This window comes from Telopea speciosissima, chromosome 3 (assembly GCF_018873765.1).
Source record: "Telopea speciosissima isolate NSW1024214 ecotype Mountain lineage chromosome 3, Tspe_v1, whole genome shotgun sequence".
NCBI classification, from domain to species: Eukaryota; Viridiplantae; Streptophyta; class Magnoliopsida; order Proteales; family Proteaceae; genus Telopea; species Telopea speciosissima.
Window position 1 is genome coordinate 28,900,802 of NC_057918.1, and position 27,204 is coordinate 28,928,005.

General features: G+C 39.8%; 1 protein-coding gene and 1 long non-coding RNA gene across 2 annotated transcripts; one reads left to right on the plus strand and one right to left on the minus strand.

The window, feature by feature from the left end:
- Positions 1–123: 123 nt before the first annotated feature.
- LOC122656590 (alpha/beta hydrolase domain-containing protein WAV2-like) lies at positions 124–17,315 on the plus strand. Its single transcript, XM_043851183.1, has 9 exons — positions 124–234; positions 326–594; positions 1,567–1,602; positions 1,723–1,801; positions 1,889–1,943; positions 2,231–2,347; positions 9,288–9,452; positions 9,643–9,883; positions 16,982–17,315. The coding sequence occupies exons 2-9, from the start codon at positions 357–359 to the stop codon at positions 16,996–16,998; spliced, it is 948 nt and encodes a 315-aa protein (XP_043707118.1). The 5' UTR covers positions 124–234; positions 326–356; the 3' UTR covers positions 16,999–17,315.
- Positions 15,779–27,128, minus strand: LOC122656591. Its single transcript, XR_006332129.1, has 3 exons — positions 27,114–27,128; positions 16,403–16,407; positions 15,779–15,865 (listed from the first exon to the last, which is right to left on the minus strand). It is a non-coding gene; the product is annotated as an uncharacterized LOC122656591 (long non-coding RNA).
- Between the last annotated feature and the right edge of the window lie 76 nt (positions 27,129–27,204).

Below are 27,204 nucleotides of genomic sequence, written 5' to 3' on the forward strand. Positions count from 1 at the left end.
CTTTTCCTCTAATTTTCCACATTTTCTCAACAATAGGGGCAGAAAAACTAAAACTTCAGCGACTGAGATATCAGAGAACTTTCTACAAAAACTAATGGGATTTGGGTAGAATATTTCCAATATTTCGGCTCTTTTCCAGCGGTCCAGCTAGCCAATTCCAAAGGAACAGAGCCTTTCTTTCTGATTTTCTTCTGCAGCTCTTTCTACTTCGACATTAGAGAGAGAGAGAGAGAGAGAGAGAGAGAGAGAGATCTGTGTGACTCTGTGTGTTGTGTGTGACTCTGTGCAGTTAGTGAGGTGGGAGAGAGAGAAAGGAAAGAGAAGCAGAAAGAAACGGAATTGAAGAAGGGAAGATAATGGTGTCGTACGTGAGTTTGTTGTTGTATGGACTGGGAGGGATAATGGTGGCAGGGATGGCACTGTTAGTGGCGCTTCAGGAGAAGCTGGTGTATGTACCCGTGCTGCCAGGCCTCGCCAAGTCGTATCCAATCACCCCTGCTCGTCTCCGCCTGCAGTACGAGGACGTTTGGTTGAGATCCTCCGATGGAATTCGACTTCATGCCTGGTTCATCAAGCTTTTCCCTGATTGCAAAGGTGCATAAACTACATACCCCCTCCCCCGCCCCTCATATTTCTCTGTGCTTCATTGATCTCTCATGATTCTTCAGTTTTAATTCTTCTAAGTTTTTAAGTCATTTCTGTTCTCGAATTGGATTTGCTTGGAGTTACTGGGGTTTCAGGGCTTTGCCTTTTAGCATTATTTCTCGCTTCCTTCGTTCCTTCTGTTTTTTTTTTTTTTTTTTTTTTTTTTTTCAGTTTCCTTGAGCGATTTGAGATACGGATGGGGGCTTAACCTTGTAATTGTTGCTCTCCGTTCGGTATCTTGTTCTAGCTCCATTTATTCTTCATTTCTGTCTGGGAATTTGAATTGCACGTTTATACATTTGTTTTTGCAAAATTAAATTCCGCGCCACAAAATGTATGTACGGTTAGGGTTAAGCGGCTCGGATTCGTTCCTGTTACTGCTACTGGTTCTCCACTCCCCCCCCCCCCCCCCAACCCCAAAAAAATCTCCTTAAATTATATGGGATTTTTTTCACAAGGATGTTATAATCATAAGTAAATAATGTGGTAGTGCAGATAACAGAAAAGGTGCAATGAGTGTTTGTTCTGAGAATTGTCCTGGAGATAACATAAATAATCTGTCTTGTTTGCTATTGACATAATAGAATTTCCCCGTAGTATGGGTCTATGGGGTTTCCAAATTCTGTTCTTTTGTGGAAATTTCAGTTGGACCAGGTTACCTCTCTCTGGGTAATTGTCCTGGAGATGCTTTGATTCCTTTGGTGTGTAAAAAACAAAATTGGAAGTGTGTGAGTGCAGGAGTTTTAGCTGGTCTATGGCAATCTGTTCATTGATGATTTTCTATGAAAGTGTCCTTTGCTTTGACAGTTTGTGATAAAAATCATGTTTGGTCAGTCTTTTTCTTCTGTTTGGTTTTCATACTCATCAGTTCTGAATTATTGTGCCTATGGTTTCGCCTGTAACAGTGGAGTTGTCTTGCAGGTCCAACCGTTCTCTTTTTCCAAGAAAATGCTGGCAGTATCCTAATAATTCCGTCTTCCCAATGATATTATTGGTATTCTCATTTTTTTTTAATTGATTTATGAATAGTTAATTAGGCTCAGGTTCTTTTGGGAGACCTTGACTCTCATCGTGCAGATATTGCCCATCGTCTTGAAATGGTTCGCATAATGTTGCAGAGATTGCAATGCAATGTCTTCATGCTTTCTTACAGAGGGTGTGTTTATGGCTCTGGATCGCTATTCATTAAATCGTGCTACTCATTTCACTGAACAAGCTTAAATCTTTCTTTCTTTATCAACAGATATGGAGCAAGTGATGGCTACCCTTCCCAACTTGGCATTACAAGGGATGCTCAGGTCTGTGTTGTCTCTGTTTTGGCCTTCCATTCATTTGTTGTTGGGCTAATATTTTGCTAGTTGAGTAGAGCATGTTATAGTCATTTCTAATTCTGCCCTACTGTTTAGACAGATTATGGCTAAAACTTTCACTTTTATTGGTTGGGGGGAGATAATGGTCCAATATAAAAGAGGAAGAATATACAGCCCTTTACATCCTTATGTGAACTTGGCCGTTATCTTCAATTATACAACTCTTTATGTTCTGGCTACGGCCTTGATCATTTGCTTCTGTTACTTTTGGTTAGGCCGCATTGGATCATCTGACCCAACGAACTGACATTGACACATCAAGAATAGTTGTTTTCGGAAGGTCACTTGGAGGAGCCGTTGGAGCAGCGCTTACAAAAAGCAATCCTGATAAGGTAATTTCCTTTTGTGTTCTCTCACCATCTTTTATTTGCTTTGGTGCAGTTCTCTCTCATCTAGGTTGCAGTTGCTTTCTCCCCCTCCCCCCCCCCCCCAAAAAAAAAAAAAATGATTTAAAAAAAAATGACAAATCTTTTTTGGGGGGCGGGGAATGAGACAGTAAGGTTTGATTTGTTTAATGTCTGTTGATTTGTGTACTGGGTACACCCTTTACCAAGGGACAAAGGACAAAACCTTCTGCCATTTTAAGACTTGTTTATAACTTTGACATTATATTTGGTTTTCGATATGGTCTGAACCATAGTTATCAAGGCGGGAAAGCGACCATGGCGTTTTAGAGGGGCAAAATTCAAGGCGACACCGCCATGGTGACAAGGTGCCCGCCATGGCGCCCAAGGCGTCCAAGGCGACCAAGGAGCATGGACGCCATGGCAACGCCATGGCGACGCCTTGATAACTATGGTCTGAACAGGTTGACCTTACTAAAGTTTGCTCTTGATTTAAGGTCTTGGTTTTGGTAGCTCTTTGGAGGATAATTTGTTTCATTTATATAGGGCGAAAGAAAAAAGAGATATTATATAACCCTCTGAAGCAAATTGTCTTTTCCTTCGGCTCAGCCCGGGGTTTAGTTTTGTACTCAGCAACTTGACGGTGTTTCTAAATTTATTTGCATTTCAGTTCACTGAATGACTGATAATATTTTTATCTGTCTAGTTGTGGACAAAAGGGTTGTAGCCCTGGTGGAGGATCTTTCTTCACTATTCACCAACTCGAGTCTTGGAGTTATGGTTTGCTTAGAAGCTTAAGATCCTACTTAACTTCCCCTATATTGTGTTTTAATACTTTTAACTTGTTACTTGTGGATGATTACGTATGTTGTTTGGGTGACTAAACCTTTTGGCAAAAAGTTTAATTAATATGTTGGAAATTGTTTCCAAGAATGAACTATAAATATAATTGAATTATTGCCAGACCTGCATGTTGATATATGGGCCAGAATACCCCCACGGTATTCTAGACATTTTTCCTTGTTAATTTATTGTTTTATGAGTGTGGTTTAGTCCCACATCGCCAATGTACAGATTCTATTATTTTCTATTCATTATAACTATATGGCTTGGGGTCTGCCTTAGACATCCAAGCATTGAGTTCTAATTCTGATCCTCTTAACATGGTATCAGAGCTGGTTCTTAATTAGGACTCTTATCCACGATCCCCTTCCCTCTCTAATTCTCGATCACTCTTCTCTTTTCTTCTCTTCTTCCCTTTGTTTGTTTTGTTCTTCTCTGTCCCATAGGGCAGCACTGATGAGGTGATCAATTGATCCAGCTGCTGCCCTCCTTTATTACCTCACCCCATGATCTGAAGATTTGATCGATAGGGTGCTTGGCCTCTTTGCTGCGAATATTGAAGACTTCAGCCTTCGTTGGACAGAACCCCTCTTTACAACAAGGGATTTGTTCACCATATTGGAGCTCAAGACCTGCAGTAGAATACTATTCCAGCACCTACATCAAGTTCCAGCCCCTCAAGGTCGATATTTCTTCACACTTTCAGGGTTTTTTCAAAACCCTAACAATAGTCGACATTGGGGGTTCCATGTATCAGTTGATTCTGATGTTTTGAGGGGTGATTCTCCCCAGTTCAAGACTAATTCGACTGCAATTTCAGCCTCATTCAGTCACTTTTCAGGCCTCAATTCATCTTATCGATTTCAGCACTTTCAGGGTTTTTTTCAAAACCCAGAAAAAATCAATCTCAAGGTTCTCTCTGTCTGGTGTTGCTGATTTTTGGAGACATTTATTCCTTCATTATTAGAGGGCTTTCATCCTTGTTGCAGCCCTTAACTTGGAGATTTTATTGGGTTTCTCTTCACAACAGTCCCCTTCTGCGATTTGGGATTCTTCACTGTCCTCATGGGTGACTCTGTGGATTCGACTGCTACTTCTGTTGGTGATGGAAACAGCAAACCAGATTATCTAAATTTCTCCCCAAATCCAATCAAGTTGGATGACACAAATTATTTGCTTTGGTCTAGGTGTGTCTCCTTTGCCATTGCTGGTCGTGGCCTTACTGGTCATATTAGGAGAACCATTACTATGCCTACTGAGGTTGGAGCTGCTCAGGACAAGTGGCTTGCCCACAATGGAGTTCTTATGTCCTACCTGATCGGTTCGATGACTACAGAGCTACAGAACAATTTTCTTCTTCTTGACACAGCCGCGGAAATTTGGGCTGCTTGCAAGGAGACTTATGGACAGCTTGGCAATGATGCCCAAGTATATGAAATCAAGAAGAGGGTCCTTCACACTACTCGGGGAGAATTGACAGTCTCCAAATATTATGCTACCCTGCGCAGCCTTTGGCAGCAACTGGACCACTTTTCTGACTTCCACCCAAGTACAGCTGCTGATATTGCCTCCTATAAGAAGCATGTGGACAAGATTAGGGTCTACGATTTTTTGGCTGGCTTAAATGTGGAGTATGATCAGATTTGTGTTCAAGTGTTGGGCCATCAGCCTTTCCCCACACTAGAATAATCTTATGCCTTGGTGTCCTCTGAGGAGAACCGTCGGGCTGCCATGTTGCATCCCCCTGTTACTGACAGATCAGCTCTTAAGGCTGCTGCCCCTGCTATTCCTGCACCTAATAGCACTGCGTCTCTTGGTGATTCTACCACAGGGACTGTCGTTTGTGAGCACTGTCACAAACCCTATCACACCAAGGAGAAGTGCTGGAAACTTCATGGGAAACCGGCTGACTTTGAAGCAAAAACGGCTGCCAAGACAAAGCCAAAGCAAAAGACCAAGGCCCATCAATTTGAAAGTATTATTGCAGCCCCTGCTACTAACCCTGGTCTATCCCAGATGATCTACAGGCACTCCTACGTATGCTCAGGTCTGCCGCTGCTGCTGCCTCTACTACATTAGCTCCTACTAGTTCTTCTACTCCTTCAGGTTCACACTTTGCCCGGTCAGGTATTGCTTTTGGGGGTCATTGTGCTTCTGTAGCTTCCCATCCTTGGATCATTGATTCTGGAGCTACAGATCATATGATAGGTTCTTCTAGTTTGTTTCACAGATATTCCCCCACTTCTGGGAAGGACAAGGTCAAGGTGGCTGATGGTTCCCTTTCTGCCATTTCTGGAAAAGGAATCATCAACTGCACTTCTACTCTTCCCTTGTCTTCTGTTTTACACATTCCTAAATTTACTACTAACCTTCTTTCTTTTAGTAGTATTACTCGTGATCTTAACTGTAAAATCACTTTCTTTCCATCTCATTGTGTGTTTCAGAATCTGGAATCTGGGAAGACGATTGGATTGGGTAAATTGCACGGTGGGCTGTACCTGCTTGATGATGGTCGCTTCTCTCCACCACAAGTGCCTTCTCCACTCCACTAGAACTCCATGGTCTCTTTTGAACTCTACCAGTGGCACTCTAGGTTAGGTCACCCCCCTTCAGGAATTTTAGCTCATTTATTTCCTAGTTTGGTCACCCTTCGTTCTAAGGATGGCTTTGTTTGTGAGGCTTGTGTTCTGGCCAAACAGACACGTTCAAATTATCCAATTTCTAATAAAAGGAGTTCTTGTTTTGATTTGGTACATTCTGATGTTTGGGGCCCTATTCGTAAACCGTCTATTTCTGGCCATCGTTGGTTTGTTTCTTTCATAGATTGTCATTCAAGGAATACATGGGTTTATCTTTTACACAAAAAAAATCAAGTATTTTCATGTTTTCAGCATTTTTATAAAATGATTCAAACTTAGTTCCAGGCTACTCTCAAAGTATTGAGAAGTGATAATGGAACGGAGTATACAGAATCTCAATTTCAAAAATATCTTGCTAACCATGGCATCCTTCACCAAACTAGTTGTGTTGATACCCCTGCCCAAAATGGCATGGCGGAACAAAAGAACCATCACTTGTTAGAGATGGCCAGGGCTTTGATGTTTGCGAGGAATGTCCCTTCTCAATATTGGGGGGATGCGGTACTCACTGCAGCCTATCTCATCAATCGGCTGCCTTCCCGAGTTCTTAACTCTCGTAGCCCCTCTGATATTTTGCTGGGAAATTCTTCCTTTATTGTGCCCCCCAAGGTGTTTGGTTGTGTGTGTTATGCTAGGGATACTAGATCTCCTACCAAACTTGAACCTAGGGGCCTTCGCTGTATTTTCTTGGATTATTCTCCGACCCAGAAAAGTTACAAGTGTTACCATCCCCCTTCCCGTCGTACCATGGTTAGTATGGATGTTATTTTCCATGAGTCCCTTTCTTACTATTCTTCGCTACCTCTTCAGGGGGAGAGTTCTAGTGAAAATGTGCCTTTTCAGATTCCTCTACCAGAGGTTCCTTAGGCTGCTGTCCCTGCTATTCCTGCACCTAATAGCACTGCTTCTCTTGGTGATTCTACCACAGGGACTGTCATTATGTGAATACCTTGATAGTCAAGGTTTAAAGTATCGGTATCAGGTATCAGGTATCGTATCGGTCGGGTGATTTTAAGAGACGTATCGTATCATATTGGAGATACGTATCGAATGGTGCAAAAAACGCATGGAAATGGTCAAGATACACATGGAAATAAACTTTTGGAACAAAAAACTATATAAACAAGCAATATAGTGTCACTCTATCATGCATAAACAATAAAATGGCTGAAAAATCATGGATTTTAGTTCAAATCCTCGCAAATGTTCAACTTTGGTGCATCTAATTGCTTAGTTTAACCTAAATGCATAGATTTATAGCAAAAAAATAGAACCAAAAAGCATGATTTGATTAAAAAGATCAAGTTTTTTCAAAAAGCATACCTTTTCGTTTGAAATCCTCTTCAATCTTTGATTTCAGCTTCTTGGCTGATGCAAAGGATGATGTTTTTCCACTCCTTGATTCGTTTTCAAGTGTTGAATGGAAGCCCCAAGTAGGTAAGCGTGAAAAATCGAGTTTAGAAGCAAGATTTCAAGTTTTTCCGACTGGGTTTAGGGTGTTTTTTCCGTCTCTGGGCTTGCTGTGTTAACTTTATGAGTAAGCAGAGGGTTTAATTACTTTGTATCGAGTGTATCTAGCGTATCGATATGTATCAAACTGTATCGGCCGATACATCTTGATACCTATTGATACATCTCAATACGTATCGATACAAATTGATACGTATTAATGTCCATTTAATGCGTTGTTTTGATCGTATCGGTCCTATCGGCCGATTCAATATAATACACTCGATACATTATATATATATATTAAAAGATACGTATCGATCATACATATTGGCTGATACGATCGATACGATACGGACCGATACTTTAAACACTACTTATAGAGTTATAGTTGTATCCATGGGATCTAGGATACCATTCTTTCAATAGGGACCTGCAATTGAAGTGTCAGGTTCCCCCCAGCAGACAAGGTTGTAAAAGATATGGAGAAGCCATGAAGGGATTCAAAGCCTCAAAGGAGAAACACTGATAAGAACATGGGAGATATGATGTTGAACTAGAAGGGGGAAAGAATCATTCCTTGAGTGGGAGATTCTGAACTTTTGACTACTCGCTAGTGTAGTCGTAGTTCCAGGTTTCAACCAGGCTCAAAACTGAAATATTTCGTGAAACCACGAAAATTCTGTCGAAACCTTCGGTGGTTTGTTTAAAGTGAGAGTTTCGAGGCCCAAATGGCCAAATTAGTTCCCGAACTTTTATGAAACCCTATTTTAGGCCCTTTAAACATAGTGGAACCCTTGGATTTAAAAAAAAACCACACCCAAAATGGTATTTTGACTATACTACCCTAGGTTGGTAGTATACGTTGTACGCTGCTGTATACTTTCTCTAAGGCCAACCACCAAGTATTTACCTTTTTTTTTGCAAAAATTAATTTTTGGGATAAGTGATATACCTTCAACTTTGATTCTTGCACAAATCTTCGCTTCTGATGCGTTCAACCACTGTCCAACAATTTATTCCACACTTGTATTAGAGTGTTTTTGTCAAAAATCATAAAAAAACAGGTTTGCACAACCCTTTCTGTCAAAACCATCAAAGTGAATGAAATGGGTCAAAAATTTGACCCATATTAATCAAAATCTGACATTTTATTATTATTATATTAAAGGTATATATCGTTTCGGTCGAAACAAAACCTTGAACAATGAGTGTAGTACAGTTGTCGCCAAAACAGCGAAATTTCAACCGAAAAACTGCAATATTTGCGTATTGTTCAAAGTATCATTTCGACATCTGTCGAAACCAAAATATATCACGAAATTTTGGCGAAACCTTTATCTATGAGTTTAGTACAGGATTGTGCACTGCAATCCGAAGTTTTAAGTGGAATGACCATATGGGATTGTGTAATCTGTAATTGATTAATTGTATCAATTCAGAGAGGAGTGCAGAAATACAAATATCGTACTATCGTTTGCTGAGCATGTATTGATATCCCTTGAAGATGGACTGCTACAGAGGTCCTGTTCCTTGTTCCATATATATTGTGCTTAATGTAATTGCCCTTCCTGGTCGAAAATTGTTACTGCACTTGTCTTCTGTTAGCTATAAAAGACTGCTAGTTCTCACAAAATTTTTATTCTTTGTATACACAACTTTTTCTTGCTATAAGTTCAATTTTTTTCCTATTACTCCCTTCTCTCCCTCTCCTTCCCTCTAAGGTCTTGAATCCTGCTGATCAGAGAAATTAAATAACATTCTTCAATTTTTCTAAGTTGAGAACTTCAATATGATCAAGTGGCCACTGCTCTAGCTGTTTGAATTCTGCTAGGTAGCTTCTTAGTATGCTATGTTAGTAAGTTGTCTTTGATGACTTTTGAACTAACTCTTGCTTTGATGACTGCATCAATTTCAATGGTGTATCTTAAATTGTTACATTTGATTTATATTTTACTATTATGTATCAGCTTGTAAATATGTCTTCTGTATTGCAGGTTGCTGCTCTGATATTGGAGAACACTTTTACATCCATCCTTGATATGGCTGGAGTTTTACTACCCTTCCTCAAGTGGTTTATGGGAGGCAGCGGTTCTAAAGGCCCCAAGGTTCTCAATTGTCTTGTACGTTCACCGTGGAGTACAATTGATATTATTGGACAGGTGAGTTTGCATCTTCATAAAAAATCTTGATCTGCAGCCCTAAATATTATGATATTATGAGACCTGCTATAGAGTCTCTTTCAAGTCCTCTGACTGCCAATCAGGTGAGGTCCGTGAGGATGCTTTCTTTTGAGCACATTATGCTCCATTTATCTTGTCATCTTCACTGACTCTTTTGAACTTACTGCAGATCAAACAGCCAATCATATTTCTTTCTGGATTGCAAGATGAGATGGTTCCCCCATCTCACATGCAGATGCTCTATGTAAAAGCAGCCACACATAACAGGCGGTGTACTTTTGTTGATTTCCCCACTGGTATGCACATGGACACATGGCTTGCTGGGGGCGACCGCTATTGGAGGTCAATTCAGTTGTTTTTGGAACAAAATGTACCTGAGAATAAGGAAAGGACTGTCCGCAATGAAAACGGTAATATCTTTCTCTAAGCCTCTGATGATTCCTGTTTGTGTGCATGTCCAAGTGTTTCTTCTTTTGTTGGATTCTACTGCTTGAGGAATTGAAGTATGGGTTGTTTATTTCTGGTCTGTTCGTAGAAGGGCGCATGTGTGTGTGTGTGTGTGCATGTGTGCAAAGCTGAAGTAGTTTGTATTTCTACTTTACCTACTTGACGAAAGGGAACATCTCCCTCTCTATTTTCAAAAAGTATATAGAATGCCTCAAGGAGGAATCCTAGAATTCCATCTGTTCTCTGGATTTGGAAAAGTGTGTGCTTGTATGTTATGCTGCAACTCCAAAACATTAACATGTGCTCTTCACCATTTAAGTAAATCTGTAAGGGTTGGGAATGCGTATTTGTCATGCAGGAGCAATGCAATAGCCTGGGGTGTTTCGCAAGCTCCATGAACTTTTAACATCGGTAAGAATTCGAACGCACTTTCTGTAAAGTCTCAATTTGACTAATTGAAGGCCTCCAAACATTCAATCCAATGCTGCTTGTCCAGTTCCAGTCTTCCAGAATCCAGGGCTCTGTCTATTTCATAATATATATTAGTTTTGATCTTTAAAAATTTGGTACAGTAGTAGATAAATCGAGTGCTAACCCACAAAGTCCCCAAGAAAGATAATACGGCTACAATTTCTGGTTTAGGTTCCTTTGCTGGATTTTATTTCTTGAAAATCAGGAGCTCCTCTCTTAAGAGCAATAAATGCTTCATAGTTCATTAAGAGCTTACCTGACTTCTTAAGAGTTCCAAGATGTACTAGTGGGTTATCTTAAAGGTCTTCCACATTACAAGTAAGCCCCAATGACAGAAGATGAAAACCAAATGTTCCATAACTGCTGGAAACTTTGAGCAGATAAGTTTTATTTGAGCAACTCCAAAGTTTAGTCCTTTAACCATGCAGCAATGAGAACTTTTTTGCTTTCCATGTAGACTCTTCCGTTCAAAATTTCAACTAAATAATAAAATTTGGGGGAGGGGGGAGAAAGAGGATTGCACGGGAAAGACTATTTATAAACCATTTAATGGGATTCTATAAGGACTCTGTTTTCTATAGTTTGTTTTGTTTGGATCCATGTAGCCAACCCCATTAATTTGGGATAAGGCTGAGTTTGTTGTTGTTGTTTGTTGTTAATGGGGTTATATGTAAATCCAGAATCACAGGGATTAGGATCTGGACCAGAAGCTGGAGGTCTACAATATCTCAACAAAGACATGTCTGATCTGGACAAGTCAAGTAGCCTATTGGGTATGGGGAACCAACTAGTGAAGTTTGAAAGAAATCCGACGGTCAGGTTTAAGATTTGAAACCCTATTTGAATTAGGAAAGATCCATAATCGCAACAACAACAACTAAGCCTTAGCTCAACTAAATAGGGTTGGCTACATGGATCTGAGAAAAAGTCGGACAAAATAAATAAACAAAAAAATAATAAAACAAGTACAAAGAAAGGAGCACAACAACTCAACGACAACCCACCTAAATGGGGTCGGGTACATGGATCCGTGCCCTGCAATCAGCTCTATTCAAGGTCATACTTGAAACAAGACCTAAACTATGCATGTTTTTCCTCACTACTTCTCCTAGGGTCAACACTTGAAAGATCCTTAGTTAATTGAAGAAAAAAATGAAGAAGATGAGAGAGATATGAATCAGGAATCACCACCAGGGATCCTACTGAATCACCACTTAACCAAACAAAGAAAAGCTTCTATTCAGTCATCCAATAGTGTGTGAGGGCCTAGCGCTGTAAATATATTTATAACCTTGCCTTAGACTCAAACTCTGGAAATAGAAACTAACACCTAATCTCGTATAGGACTAATATCCCTCATATTTGGGCTTAAAGACTTGGCCATTTACAATAGAAAACCCAAATAAACTTGGTCCATGCCCATATAACCCATTGGGGACCTAAATTGACTCTAACTTGAGTACTTGATCAATCTTGAACTGCAGAGGTTGGTTTGAACTTGGTGAACCAAACCAAACTGCATTTTCGTCCTAACCACTTTGTATGTTTTGATCGCCTCGTCTCCTAACTAGGACCATGATTTACAACTCTAAAACCCTTGTAGTGTTGCCCAACTTTCAGTATATAGATGATGTAGACAGGTTCTTGGGCCGCAAGTACCGAAGGGGTCTGGCCCATGATCCACCATAGTGGACCAGACCCATGGGCCATCAGGCCAACCAGCCTTAGGCTGGGTGATTTCTGGTTCACCCAAAATCAGTTTGTGGGGGACAGCTGGCTGAGGGGTTTTTTTTTTTTTTTCTAATTTGGTTCAGCCTAGAACTTTCTATTTTATTTTCTGGCTATGAATTTAGTTGCAAGTCTCAATGTTTCCTTGTAAGAGACTTATTGTACTTCCCTTTTTGCTTGCTTTCTATTTTCTGTAGTATTAAGTTATATGTATGCAAGACCATAGAGCAGTGCTTTGCGCAACAGATTGTGTGAGACAGTGAGGTGGGAGGCCTTGTGGGTGAGATAGAGAGAGAGAGAGAGAGAGAGAGAAGCTCGATACCTTTATCTTTCTATCTTCTTCTTTCTCTCCAATCAATTCCCTGTGTCGAGGTTACTGTTCTGAGATTTATTGCACATCTGAGATTAAATTGAAGATCTTGTGCTACTGCTGAAACTACTATTGAATGCTACATGAGTGCTTGGAAGTTCCCTTTCGGTTGCTGATCGTAGAGGGCTGTGTTACTCCTTGTGGTTTTACTGGACTGGACTTTTCTCCAGATATTTCGAGACTCAAGATCTCCCCATTCATCCTTTGGTTCCTGCCCATCTTTTGAAGATCAAACATATACCCCAGCCCTGCTGTTTAATTGTAGTTTCAGGACCATCCACTGGTCCATCAATCCTGTGGTAAATTAGTTACTATGGTTCATACTTTCTATTTCTGAGACCTTCAAATATCTCAGCATCTAGCCCTTGTTTTGGGCTGAGATTTGGAGGATTTATTCATTCCTAATAGAACCCCACTTGATGGGAAAATAAGGCCCATCCAAGTGTCTCTGAAGCTTCTTGATATATAGGGTTTTAACCCTAGTTTCTGATTGCAATAGGACATACTTGGCTGCTGTTGATTCTGTCTTTGGCTGAAATCATACTATGAACATTGTGCATTATTGTTGAGGTTGTAGCGGTGGTTTACCTATTATTTCACCTACTGTTGGGTGATTACTTATTTGTTGCTGGATGTTAAGTGTTAGGACTGGTTGTATTAGAGATCCTACATGGAGTTTGGTCACTTGTGACTTAGCTTTACATTAATTGAAACCAAGTGTGCTCTTTGGAGGTGCTAAAAGAGCAAGGGGCAGACTTAAAATGGCTTTGGGAGAAGTATTGAAAAAGAGAAACGACATGCATGGATTAGGTAATGTAGTCCTAGATTGGTAGAAGACCAACTAGGAGCTTGTAAACCAGGATCTGTTATCAACAGGTAAATTGGCTAGGTCAAAAATAGGTTTTTTGGTGAAATTTGGGGCTAGGGTTCGGATCAATTATTCCTAGTGTAGGGAATGAAATTCAATTCAGGTATGCTGTGTTTCTGATGGTTGGATTGGTCTGTGAAGAATTTAGGTAATGGTATGATCTCCAGAAATAGGTGGGATATTGTGGTTTGAATGGGGTAATGGGAAAATAGCTTAATTCCAGTATTCCAATTGGGCAGCAGAATACTCGATCCAATTATGTGAAGGTGTTGTTAGCTGAATGGCTTGTTAAGGATTTTGGGAGATGGGATGGTTTCAAGAGATGGATGGGAAAATTAGGGTTTTGGGGTGGTTTGGAGGATTATGAGAAGAATGGGTATTAATGGGATGATTCAAACTTACTGTTGTTGCAAGGGCAGCTCAGTTGGTTAGAGGATCTTGAATAATTCTTGAGTATTGATTTTGAAATTGAAGGAGATCTTCAAAGAACTTGAAGGAGAGCTTCAAAAGAACCACCCGGCCTTCACACCGCAAGGTGTCAATCGGATCAAACACCAATCCCACCAGCATTGATCTAACACAAGACAAAAAACTTCAATGTAGAAGAAGAGCAGCAAAAGCTTTCATTAATATCAAAATTTGTGTTCAATACTTGCCCCCCTTGAAACCTTATATAAAAGACTCCTACACTAAAAAGGAAAGGCCTAATCCGATCCTTAACCTATTAGGTAACTTAAACTAACTAGGAAACTGAAATAGACTCAAAAAACAGTCCTAATGTAGCCCAACTAAACACTTAAAAGAAAACTACTAAAATCGCTTAAATTGAACCATTGGTTGAACCAGTTCAATTTATGAACAAAAACACCAAAATAAAACTATGGAACTAAAACAACTAATCCCGTATGCAACCTAATTACCCATATTTTAGGCCCATAGAAAACCCATGGGATCAGAAGTCCAACATGTATATTACCCAACCCTAGACTTATTCCTAATAAAACAAGTTTATTTTGGTGATGAATCTGCATCATTAGGGTTGACAAATGACAAGTATGGATCTGAATAGAGTTGATTGGCAAAACAGAATCCATGTAGCTGGCCCCATTTTGTTGGGGCAAGGCTTAGTTAAGTTGAAGTTTGCCCCTGGCTATGTGAGTTGGTATCAGACTACCAGCAATGTGGCTGGTAAATACTGGAGTGTGGAGTTTGAGTCTTTCAGTGGTGCTCCGGAGGTTATAGTAGAAGCAGTCATCCCTGCACAGTGATTGTCAGACTTACTTTCCTTCTGAAGAGGCCAATTAGGAAACAAATGTAAGAACTTGACTTTTAAAGACCTACATTAACCTGGTTTTTAATTTTCCTTTCCAGATGATATTAGTATTAGAGGCCGCTGCGACCAATGAAACATATCACTAAATAATGACCATAATAGAAGTAGATTAGTAATTCCTTGGATGTAGGTGGACAAGCTAGGTGATCAGACATACTCAGTCCCCACATTTTTGACATTCTATACTGTGCTGCTTCATCCTTCCTGAAATTCTTTTTAACCCCTCGACTCTTTCCAGATTACTCCTATCCCAAAAGGACTGTCCTCTTTGAAAAGTTTCTATGTCCCAAATTCTTTGCCCTTTGCAGCGCCCATGCGATGACGGCGATTTTCCGAAGTCGTTTTCATCTCTGTTAATGGAAACCCTAAAATTTCAACTCTTCTCAAAAAAAAAAATCTTCCCATCAGGAGAGCGAACAAAAAACTAATGGCTCTGATACCAATGAAAGCAAATTAATAATCCCATGGATACAGTTCAGATCTTACCTGAACGGATCAAGAACCAAGCTTTTGATTACTGGCACCAATAACACGAACGATCTTCACAAGGCTTCTCCACAGAGAACACAATGATTTGGAGAGCAAGAGTGAGAGGAGAGAATTAGACTCAAGTTATGGGGCCTTACGGTTTTAGGAGGTGTTTATATAATCACACCCGAGCCCCCCCCCCCCTTGTAGAGTCATAATCAGAGTGGGAAGGAGAAGGGGAGTCGGTCAATTCTTGTGTGGGGGATCTCAACTCTGTGTAGAGTAGAATTATCTACTCCACACAGATATTTCCTGCCACCTGGCAGGCCAGACAGGGCTAGAAGTTTGTGTACAGGTAGATCCTGATGTTCCCTGCCTCAAGTTTCAGCCCAAATGTAGGTGGCCAAGTGGCTACAAAGCTTTAAAAAAAATCCAATGGGAGGATATACGATTGAATTTAAGTTTGAAATTTGACATGTGGCCAATCCAAAATTTTTGCTAGATATCCGACTGTGATTGAAAGAACTAAGAGGTCAAGTTTCATTCAAACTAATTATTTTGACTGACTGTGTTTACGTAGATGATAAGTAAAAAGGTGTTTTTAGGAACTAGAACGAAGAGAATTGCCATATCACCACTACAAATGGCACAGGTAGGTGTGCAGAGTAGATAATTGTCTACCATGCAGAGAATAGAAAACCTTTTGCCTTAAGTTTTTGTCACATTCCCAAATTACCCTCTATTGTGTATTCTTTTAAGACTTAAAAGTGCAAAATTAAATGGAACCGATAAAGAGATTAGTTGAGGATAATTTTGGAAACTTCAAATGAGATTAATGGGTAATTAATGGCATAACTACCTCGCCTTAAAAAGTGAGATTTGTCAAAATGGACAGTCTTTGTGGGATGGAGGGAGTACTGATTGCAAACAGTTTGTTTGGTTGCTTTCCTAGAAAGCATAGTTGTCACGGCATCTAGGCGACCCTAGGCGTTGGAGAGGGTCCAAAATCCGAGCGACACCAAATAGGCACCCAAGTCGATCAAAGTGCCTGGACGCCTAGGTAACGCCTTGACAACTATGCTAGAAAGACTGGGAAGGGAAAGTTGTCCCCAAAAATTTGGATTGGTACAAATTTGGATCACCCCTATTTATTTGGCCTTAGGTGGAGACTGACCATATACCATATCTTGGGTCGTGGGCTACTCTGAAAGGAGTGGTGACCCAGTGCGATAGGTTGCTTTTACTAATACTGGACTGGCATTCTGGTCAAGTCAGCCTTATTTGGTTGCTTTTCCAAGGAAAGAATAAGCCATCCTTAGGATGATATTAGGAAGATGTTTTCTACAACATTTGTTTCACAAAAAAGGTGGAAAACATTATGGAGGAAACTTCTTCCTCGTCTTTTTAAGTGCAGCCAAACAACATCTGGAGGTAAACCACTACCCACTTCATTTCTCTTCCCTAGCCTTTTCCTTCCTAAACATCTTCCCAGGAATGCAGCCAAACGTAGCACAGAGGTCTACACTTCCATGCCCCCAAACAGAATTAACAAATTTAAGTTGAATACACCACTTCATAAAACTAGACTTGGAAATTCTTGGCTCCAAGGTTGACATGGAAGATGATTGAACATATTCGACCCTATTTTGTCTTGGGAACAAGTCGTTCACCTTTTTTGTTTCTGGCTTTCTGCCTCTCCTCCCTGAGGAGGAACTCTTCCTTTTCATTGTAGGTCATATCTTAGTGCTTCGTAGCCACTAATTTTCTTGGCTCAGAGTTTGATATATTACGTTACCTGCTTTTGCTTCTGGGTTCTGTTTCAGATTCGGAGGCGAGGTGACAGGAGGCAATTAACTCAAAATTTGGAACAAAAAGTAGTGGATTGGGACCATTTTACTTGTTTTGAAGGTGCAGCATTTGAATGCTCTTTCTGAGAAGTTTGTCCGTCTGTCAATTGAAAATGCACAACAGGTAATTGTGTTAATTCTTTTTTCTTGTTAGAGAGTTCAGAAGATGCCAAAGCCATAAGTTTACACTGGATTACAGCATTGTTTGTACTGTGAAATACCTGAACAAATATTAAATCTATTTGACATTACACATTGTACCAAGATAATGTTGAAAATTCAAACCGATACTGCTGACTGATGTGCTACTTTGACTTGGTCTCTAGTTTGACATTATCTCCTCTTGAAGACTCCAACTGTCATAGGTTTGCATTCCAATTACTTAGAAGTCCTTCCCCATGGGCACAATCTTTTAGCTTTTAAATACATGTGGCTCTTCCCATAGGATGAACTTTCAGTCAGTGTTTCATTCTCCAGCTACTCTAGAATCATAAGCTTGAATAGAAGAGTCAGGCCATAGCATGATGGTAAGACATGGGGATCCTCCCCTGGTCAGAAAGCAACTGTTGTAGACCTTGGCACTTTTTTTGTTGGTACGGGGCATGTTTTAATGACCAAGTTGATGAAACAGGTTACCTAGTTTTCAGAATACAAACCATTCCTAAAAAAGAGGATCATCAGCCAATGCAGGGGAGGAGGATTATAAACATAGTGATTAGTGAAGGTGAATCTTGCTGGTGAAGAACAAAACATCCCTGTGTCAAAATATTCTTCCATACCATTTGAGTTATTTTTCTTTCTTTTTCTTTTTTTTTGTAATTTTGTTTCCAAATAATAGGGTGATGTCGGATTGATGTGTCTAGGGTTCACAGACTCTTAGCTACCCATATCTTATAGAACAGATTGAGATTTCATATCAGCATAACATATGCTATGCGGTAGAGGATAAGGACATTGATCTGATGATCTTTTGGACCCAGATATATCTTCTGAATGTCTGTATTATACACGAAGGACTGAAAGTACTATGGGGATATTGGTCATGAATTGCGCGTGATTTAAAGCTGAAATGGTGCTTCACATTCAAAAGCTTAACATTGGGTTTGTGGTAACAGCATATCTCTCATGTACTTTAAGGTTATAATAGCACAGCTTGTTTGTGGTGCAAGTATTCTCAGTCAGAAGTGGTAAGACTCTTCCTGGTTAGTGTTGGAAATCACAAGTTGAAGTCAACCTGAAAAAGGAAATCAGGCCCTGCTTGTGCTTAGTTGAACAATTTGATGAATGAGTCCCTTAGCGTATGGAGCCTCCCATGCCATGCATCTGATGTGGTAAGGAAATCAAGAAGGACTTTACTAATCTCACATCTTTATCACTCCCAATTTCAATGCAAACACAGCATATAGGATCTTTTCGTATCAGGAACCCTATAAAGTGGTAAGGAAATCAAGGACTTTACTAATATCACATATTTATCACTCACAATTTCAATGCAAACACAGCATATAGGATCTTTTTGTATCAGGAACCCTATAAAGTAGAGGGACAAGGAAATAAAAATTATTTTGTTGACAACTGATTGGCTGTGACTCTCATTTACGTGAGCTTTGCATTTTCACACAATAAATGTTATATTTTGGCAATCTAATGTTGTGTTTGATATGCATTCTCGGAATAGATTCTGGGTCCAAAACACATTTTGAAATTCTATTCTTTTTTTATGTTCTTGATTCAGAATGCATTTTTGAATGAGGTGAAATTCAATTCATTTTATGTTCTATTCTTAGAATGCATACCAAACACAGCCTTCTCACCATCTACAGGGGGGTGTCCACAGATTCTTTCTAGATGAATGCTTTGGACCCAAGGTTTTAAACCTGGAACTAAATCGAGGGTATTGGCCGGTTTGCAGTCAGTATTGCCAATACCTAATCTTTTGCTGATACACCTAATTTACAGGACATGTGCCGATGTTCGGCCGATATCCATAAGCGATGGCTCATCTATATTGATATTGTTGCTAGCTGATCCCATCTCTAATTTTTTTTTTGGTAATCAGAAATTCATTGATAATCAACTGTAGAATACATGGCTATAGAAGCACAAGCTTCCTTCAGCCACGGAGTAGAGTTTGACCAGACTGTTGTACATTGCATTGACAGGGCCTTCCGAGCTAGAGTATCTGCCACAACATTGGCTTCTCTAGGAATATAACGAACTTACAAGAAACCAGTAAAGACCTTAGTGCCTAATATCACAGACAATCATGGAAAGATTTATCAGGACCAGGCTATTTGGGCTATCAAGTAAGGAGATTACAACCTTGCTGTCAGATTCTAGAATGAGGTGGTCGGCTGCTTGAGCAATACCTTCTAGGAGTCCACTTTGCAAAGCAAGGGCTTCTCCAACCCGAAATATTAGCTAAATGTGTCATTTCCGATTTCGCCATAACCGAATTTCCTTCCCAATCTTTGATGATAAACCCCAAACCGCATTTGCCACTCTTTGGATCCTTTGATGCATCACAATTAATCTTCGGGCAAGGCCTTGTCGGAGGAATCCATCTCTTGGAAGTGCTGGGGCGCTCGGTAGTGCTGCTGGTAGGTTTCTTTGGAGGCCGCCATGAGTTTAGGAATTCCCTTTGGGCTTGAACAGCTGCTATGATAACTTCAACAGGGATCTAATCCTTTTTTTTCCAAAAGCCAAGTCATTTCTATAGCGTCTATATTGAAATGGCGTAGTACTTACCATTACAATGTCACACTTTGGTTTAGGACGTTGTCCTCATTAAACATCTCCTTTCTGGATTCCTTTTGTTTATTTACCCAGTTAGGATTGCTCATCTCTCAAATGCAGAAAATTCTGTGTTCAACTAATTCCTTCTATTAGGTGGCTCATCTTAGCAGATACCCAAGCCAACGAAGAGTCTTAAGAAGTTATTTAGTTTTTATGGACATCAATTACTATTAGATGAGTTGAGGTTTGGGGCAGAAGAAAGATATAATTAAGGGAGGGGCCAATAAGAGCGCGAGTGGGAGTATCCAACAGAACGGTCATCTTGCCATTCTTGTGTCTAGGCGCAGGCTCCATGGAGCCTAGCAGCCTTTTTTTCCCATTAGTTATTAATTGTGATTGGAGGATCTATGGTATTGTCGGATTTCATCTAGATCAAAAGGTCATTTTTTGTCGTTTCGCATGCCTCTGTGTCTGGATGCAAGGGCGGTGTGCATTGCGCTACCGGGTGGTGCCCTTTCCCCCTCCCCTTTTTTTGTTGTCAAAAAGTGTTTTTATTTTATTGGAATCGGCTCAATACGGAAAAATTAGTATCAATCGTACATTGGTTCCAACATATACTGTTGCTGATACCGTGAACTAAAACCTTGGATCTATATCGATGCCTATCAATATCACTATTAAAATCAGAATCAAATTGATCAAATCGGAATTGATTGTGACCAAAGACTGATTTGTTCCCCAATCGATTTTCATAACCTTGAACTGTATCGGGCTTTGAGGATACCGATACTTAAACACTAGCTACGAGTCTACGACCCTTGCTCTTCTTTGAGTCCGGATCAAAGTTTGGATCCTCTCCAACAACATTGAAGAGGATATCTTCTCCAATTGCCTTCTCCTTATGCCACGTTTCCTAATTCAATCTCCACGAATCCAATCTCCCTCTCCCTCTCACCTTGCCTCTCCATGCGAAAGAATCTTGCAATTTCCATTCCTTTCTCTCCCTATCTCTTTTCCTCCATGGTGTGTAAGTTTCGCATCGAACCTATGTCGATTTAGTTTATTTTTGTACATTGATATTAAATTATATCAAGGAAAATATAAGAACAGTGAGTTAACATGACAAAAATTGATACCCTCGGATTGGTTAATGGGCACCTGTATCGGATTAGGTACCGATCACCTACAAAACTGATATGATACTGATACAGTATCAACACAGATCCGCCATATCAGACAAGTTTACCCCTGATTTTCTTTTAAAAATTGGGTTTTTTTTTTTTAAAATTGTTTCACCCTTTGTCCGTACCATTTCACCATTCTGGTAGCGACATAGTATCAGGAGCAATGACCTGCGATGCCGATACCTCAAACCATGGTAAACTGAGAGGAAAAAAATTTTAAAAAAAATAATGATAAGATAATGGAGGTTTCTCTCTGTGGCATAACAGAGGTATCCTTTCCAACTACCTTCTCCTGGATATGGACTCTCCTAATCAACTCTTTGTACCAGGAGCGAATTTACGTCTGCTTGCCACTTCCATTTTAAAGTTGGATACCCATTTTTATTTTTATTTTTTACAAAGTTTTTCTGTTTATCATTGATATTTTTTAAAGGAAAAAGAATATTAACTGATTGTGTGTTCCTTGCGCCCAGACATGAAACTCATCAACTGAACCCCAAGGGGTAGCGCAGTTGGCAAGGGACGAAGCCTAAGGAAGTTGAAGGTCTTGAGTTCGTCTTCGCCTCCTCCCTTGGGACCACCCGCCTGAGTGGAAACTCCCTGATGAACATGGGGACCCCAGTATCTCCCGATTCATGTGTGTTGTGGGGTCGTACACAACCCTTGGGGATTTAATCAGCCAAAGGCCGGATACCTCCTGTTCCAAAAAAAAAAAAAAAAAACTCATCAACTGCTGGCAAGTCGTCCGTCCCTAAACTAGCTGGTCTCCTCCGCTACGGCAAGAGCAAGTCTTCATTGGACCAATTGCCTCCAACCTGATCTTCCTCCAACCCACCCCCACACCCCCTGCTGCAAGCTCGCCCCTCCACCCCTCTTCTTCTGTGCCCTGCGTGCCCACTCCCATCTTTGCTCCTACTAAAGGTGAAGAGATCATCTTCGATCTGCCTCTTCTTCTGCGAGTCCATCGATCCTAAGCATTTTTTTTTTTCACACAAAATGACCGCAGTCAAGGAATTTTTTTTTGTAAGTTCCTAATAATGAATCCTATACATGTACGGTTAGAATTTGTTAAATGGGGTTTCAAGTTCTGATTCAATAATTTCTAAAAAACGTATAAAATGAATCTCACTTGTCCAATATCGAGTCCCTTACTTATATATCTACTGCAAGAGTTAGTTAAATTGGTGTATGAGTTTTGATTTAGTTATTTCTCAGATATTGATTCCTCGTAATGCTTTAGAATGGAACCATTTCATGAAATAACCCATTGTTTGAGTTACGGGAGGTGGAAGACTGAAAATCATTCACACTTGTTCAAACAAGCACGCAAATACAAAATGGTTTCTTTGCTTTAATGGCTATTGTTTGGTTAAATATTGAAAAAATGGCTAGGTCACAAGGTAGGGATGAGAATGCAAAGTAGACCCAAAAAAATGTTGACATTTTTGTCATGATTATGGTGAATGAGATTAGGAAGGATAATCGTACTACCAGTACTTTTAATAAAGCATGATGGAGAAGCATTATTAACGAGTTCAAAGAGAAAACTGGTGGTCTCTTATAATATGGGACAATTGAGAAACAAGATGAACAAACTGAGGTAGGACTACAGTAACTTTAAAAAGCTGTTGGAGACAACTAGATTCGATTGGAACAGTTTGACACGGACTTGCTCTGTCAATGATGAATCTGTATGGTAAATGCACATACAGGTACAGTCATATTTTACTAGATATGTGAAAATACTATGGTCATGATATGATGAAGAAAGGAAAGTAAGGAGAGTCTTAGTCTATTAGGGACGGAGATCATACATTGGAGGGTAATGAAACAACAAAGAGAAGTGTTGTGTGTAATCACCATCCAGAGAGATGGGATCACACACCATAAGTGGAGATGCAACACAAAAAAGAGAGTAAAAGCGATAAATCCAGTGGAAGAAGGTTGAAAATGGGAGTGTTACCTAATTAGAGGAGACTTCAATTAGAGTGAAGGTGGAGGCTTCCCTTTTGTGACTTAGGAGTGGAGTATTTGGAGACAATTTCACCTTTGGTATAGGTTGCTCTTGATCTCCCTTGGACAACGCCTCATTGTAGCAAGCAAAAACCACAAAGTGTTGGCGACTTCAAGCAGTGGACTAAGGACTTGGAATCCAAGAATTGGCTAGAGGACCCTCCTCAACATGAGAGGGGGTTTATTTATAGTTGTAGAGTGGTGTGTGCACTCCCATATTCGTGCAAGGATTTTGGGTTTGATCTGGGTCGTTGGTGGAGCATCAGAATGACTGTCTATGCATTGACAGTGAGTGTTTGGTCAAAGTTATGGCCAATGGGGTGTGGAAAATTGGATTGAAGAAGGGTTAGGTCGACATTGATCTGTTGTTGATGAACAACTGTTGACATCGGGGAGGGTATTTTTGGATGTTGGTTGGAATGGTTTTAAGTGTCGAGGGTAGATAGACATTCAAACAGCTCTGAACGACATTAAGGGGGGAATGATCGATGTCGGTGGAAGGTGTAGTTGATGTCAACTTGGGGCCTTCGAATGTCGGCTCCATGTTTGAGTGTCGACAGGGATTTTAGGGCTGTTTGGGCCAAATTGGTTCCAAAGAAGACTAGGTTGGGGCTAGCCCTTCCAAGGGTGGTTTGGAGTGTCCTGGGGCTCTGGTTTTAGTTCCAACGAAGGTTTACAAGGTTTTCCCTCTTAAAGCTATTGTAGATGGACGATCTGTGGACGAAGTCAAGAAGTGCACACTTGTGCTACATCTACGAATACATCGGCTCTACGCCTTGGAGGGTGCTTATCACTGTCACGGGAAGCCTCCGGGGAATGACAAAATGAGATGTCTACAACGGGTCAGATTCCTTAAAGGCCAACATGCGAGATCTCATGATTTCTCAATCCCTTAAATGATTGAATAGTCCTTGAGTGACGGACACGTGCATCCATAAAATACTCCCGAAAGATAACCTGCATTAATTGTAGATGCGACCCTTCGAATCCCCAAGATCAACCCAATTTGGGGAAAGAAGCTTTTCCCTCTATAGGTTGCCCCTCGTTTCCCGAAATCCATGTTCGACTTCCTCTTATTTCTCCCATAAGCATTTTTCAAAAAATTGGATTCAACGGCGCAAGGTACATTGAACTCGAGGAACTCCTGGGAATTCCTCCAGGTAGTGGACATGTGCAATATGGCATCTCAAAGAAATTGCCCGAAATCAATTCACCAAGATGGTTATAGTTATCAAAAACTCCATTGAACTGAAACATCTCTACTCGAGCAACACCTAAGCCGAACAGAAGATCAGATCATATTAGCTCCTCGATATCCACATTATCAACTTGAGGAAGGAAGGAACATTTCACTCCCTTGGTTCCATTCGAAACCGAAGGAGTGGGGGGCATATGATACAGATAAATATCGCCCTCCTGTGAATAGGCAACATATGGCTCTAGACACGTGTCTAATATCTTTTGTAATTCTTTGGGTATGCTAAGTTCCCCTGTTATATCGAGATTCTTCTTCTTTCCCCTGAGAACTGCCGCCATATCAGGACTTTCTCTCAAGGACTCGCCATGATGATCTCTTCCCATATTAGTTTCCTACAATGATTCAATTTCCTTTCACAGTTTCTTGCCAACATTGGACTCCCGACACCGACTCTTAGCAGGGCCCACCGTAGTCCCATCCTATAAATGAAAAGGGTATGCGCTTAGGTAAAGGGATTGATCAATCTTCACTCTTTTACGCAATTGCTCTGCAAGTTCATATCGTTGCTTGGAGAATTGACTTAAGCATTGTAGAGTACCCCCTAGGAGTCCGCTTTAGTGCTCTCTTATGCCCTTTGCTTTCTAATCTTGCAAACGTGTCCATCCACATCAGTCTAGTCGGTTTTCTACGTCAATAACACCCAAACACTTAAGGTTGTGTCACCGTTGTTAGGGTTTTCAATGTTTGAGAGCTTGGTTCCCTCGGATGTAGCAGGCGCTTAGTATTTTATCGAGTTTTGAGTGGTTAAACGCAAAGTCGAGAACCCGAGCTTTTTGAGACTAGATAGGTAACATTTTACAGTCAAATTTAGGGTGAGATTTTTCATTGCCTTTTTTCAAAAAAGGGAAGGCTCTTGTAAGTTGATGTCAATGAATATTTTCCAACTTCTAAAACAAAGAACGAAAAATTTCATTTTACTAGCTATTTATGCTGAAACAAACAAAGATGTTTCTCTAAGCAAGTGGGGTAGCATATGCCCCCTTCATAGAGAATTTTCAATTCATTTCTCTCTCTCTCTCAAGAATCAATAATAAAGGTGCAAGAGATCAATGCTTGGTCGTGTGGCGCAAGAGATCACTGCTTGGTTGTGTGGCCCTTGCACCAACATGGGGGCCAATGAGAACTTGCACGGGGCATCCAACTAGGGTGGAATTTTTCATTTTACGGGGGGTCGGGTGGTCATTTCGCTCTTATTGTGTTTGGGCGCAAGCACCACTCAACCTTCTTTTTCCTTTTTTTGTTAATTAATTCTCTTAAGAGAGAAAAATTAATAGAAAAATCTATGTAAGGGGAATGTAGGCTACTCACTTGTTCAAAGAATTCCTTTCCTGTCCAGTCCAAAGCTCAGATGTTGTGGCTTAAGAGATTCCCTCTTCATCAGAAACTTAGTCCTTAAAACAAGACAATCTCTCTCTAAAGTGATTTCAATAGTTCATATGGATTTGTCTCTTGGTTGTTAGATTCTTCAAGGCCCTATTGATTGTTGGATTGGGAGCCCTAGACTTGATTTATTAGGTGCTTAATTGAATTAAAATTTCCTCAATATTGCAAAAGTTGAAAATTTCAAAGCTTCTACAATGCCAACTGGAAATATTAGATTACAAACAAGATCTTCAGTCAAGGTCATTATATGGAAATATTAGATTACATGCAATATATATATATATATATATTTTGGGGGGGGGGGGTTGTAAAAGTTACAGCCAAGATAAATGTATGGAAGTATTAGATTATAGTCAATATTTTTGTTTGGGGGGGGGGGGTAAAGATTACAACTACGATAAATATATGAAAATATTAGATTATAATCAAGATTTTTTTTTGGGGGGGGGGGGTAAGGATTACAACCAAGATCATTATATATGGAAATATTAGATTACAATAATTTTTTTTGGGTAAATATTACAACCAAGATCCTTATACGAATAGATGATAAACTTTACCCAAAAAAGTAGATGATACATGGAAATTTACACAAATTTTAAGAACCAACGAAGTTGGCACAATTAGAAAAGACAATCATGGAGGCAAACTTCTTTCATATACTGAGGAGGAACATTGGCCAAACATTCTGATTATGGCTAGGAACACTATTTACAAAATTATGTTAAGATTTGTTTTTTCTAATGCTTGATCAAATGCTTTAAGAACTTGATAAAAATATAGGTATGAGGTAAAGGAAATAAAGGCAAATTTTCCATTTTTTAATTATAGGAATAGATGATACATGGAAATTTACACGAATTTAAAAAATAAACGAAGTTGTCACATGGAAATTTACACGAATTTCAAAAAACCAACGAAGTTGCCACAACTACAAAAGGCAATCATGTAGGAGGAATGTTTGCCAAACATTCTGATTATGTTGAACACTATTTACAAAATTATGTTAAGATTCGTTTTTTCTTAATGCTTGATCATATGTTTTAAGAACTTGATAAAAATATAGGTATGACGTGAAGGAAATTAAGACAAATTTTCCATTTTCAAAATTTTAATGGACTAAGTTTTTCTTCATCCATAGGGAAAGAAATCTACTAGTGATATGACCCGATAATTGGAACCTTCTATCGTCATTATACTCTCACCTTATATATGAAGTCAAAATTTCCTCTCTAGTGCAATTTGATGTGTTTTTTTTTTTTTTTTTTACTGAGCAATAAATCAATTGATTAAGCCAATCACAGTGGAATTAGTTCCATCTACTTCTTAAATAAAGAAGGAACTAACGAATGCATCACACTACTATTACTACTATTTGAAAGGTTGTATCCAGTGCACTAGGCTCTCGACAGTGCAGGGTTTAAGGAGGATCATAATATACGTACCTTTACCCCTATTTTATAGAAAAAACTGTTTTTCGATTCAAACTAGTGCCACACTGCCACTAGGTCACAATGGAGCAATCTTATCATACTAATATCTATAAATTTTTTTTTTGGTTGAATACTAATATCTATACATTACAACTATAGAACTTGAGAAGTACCTAAAGAAACTGTGATTTC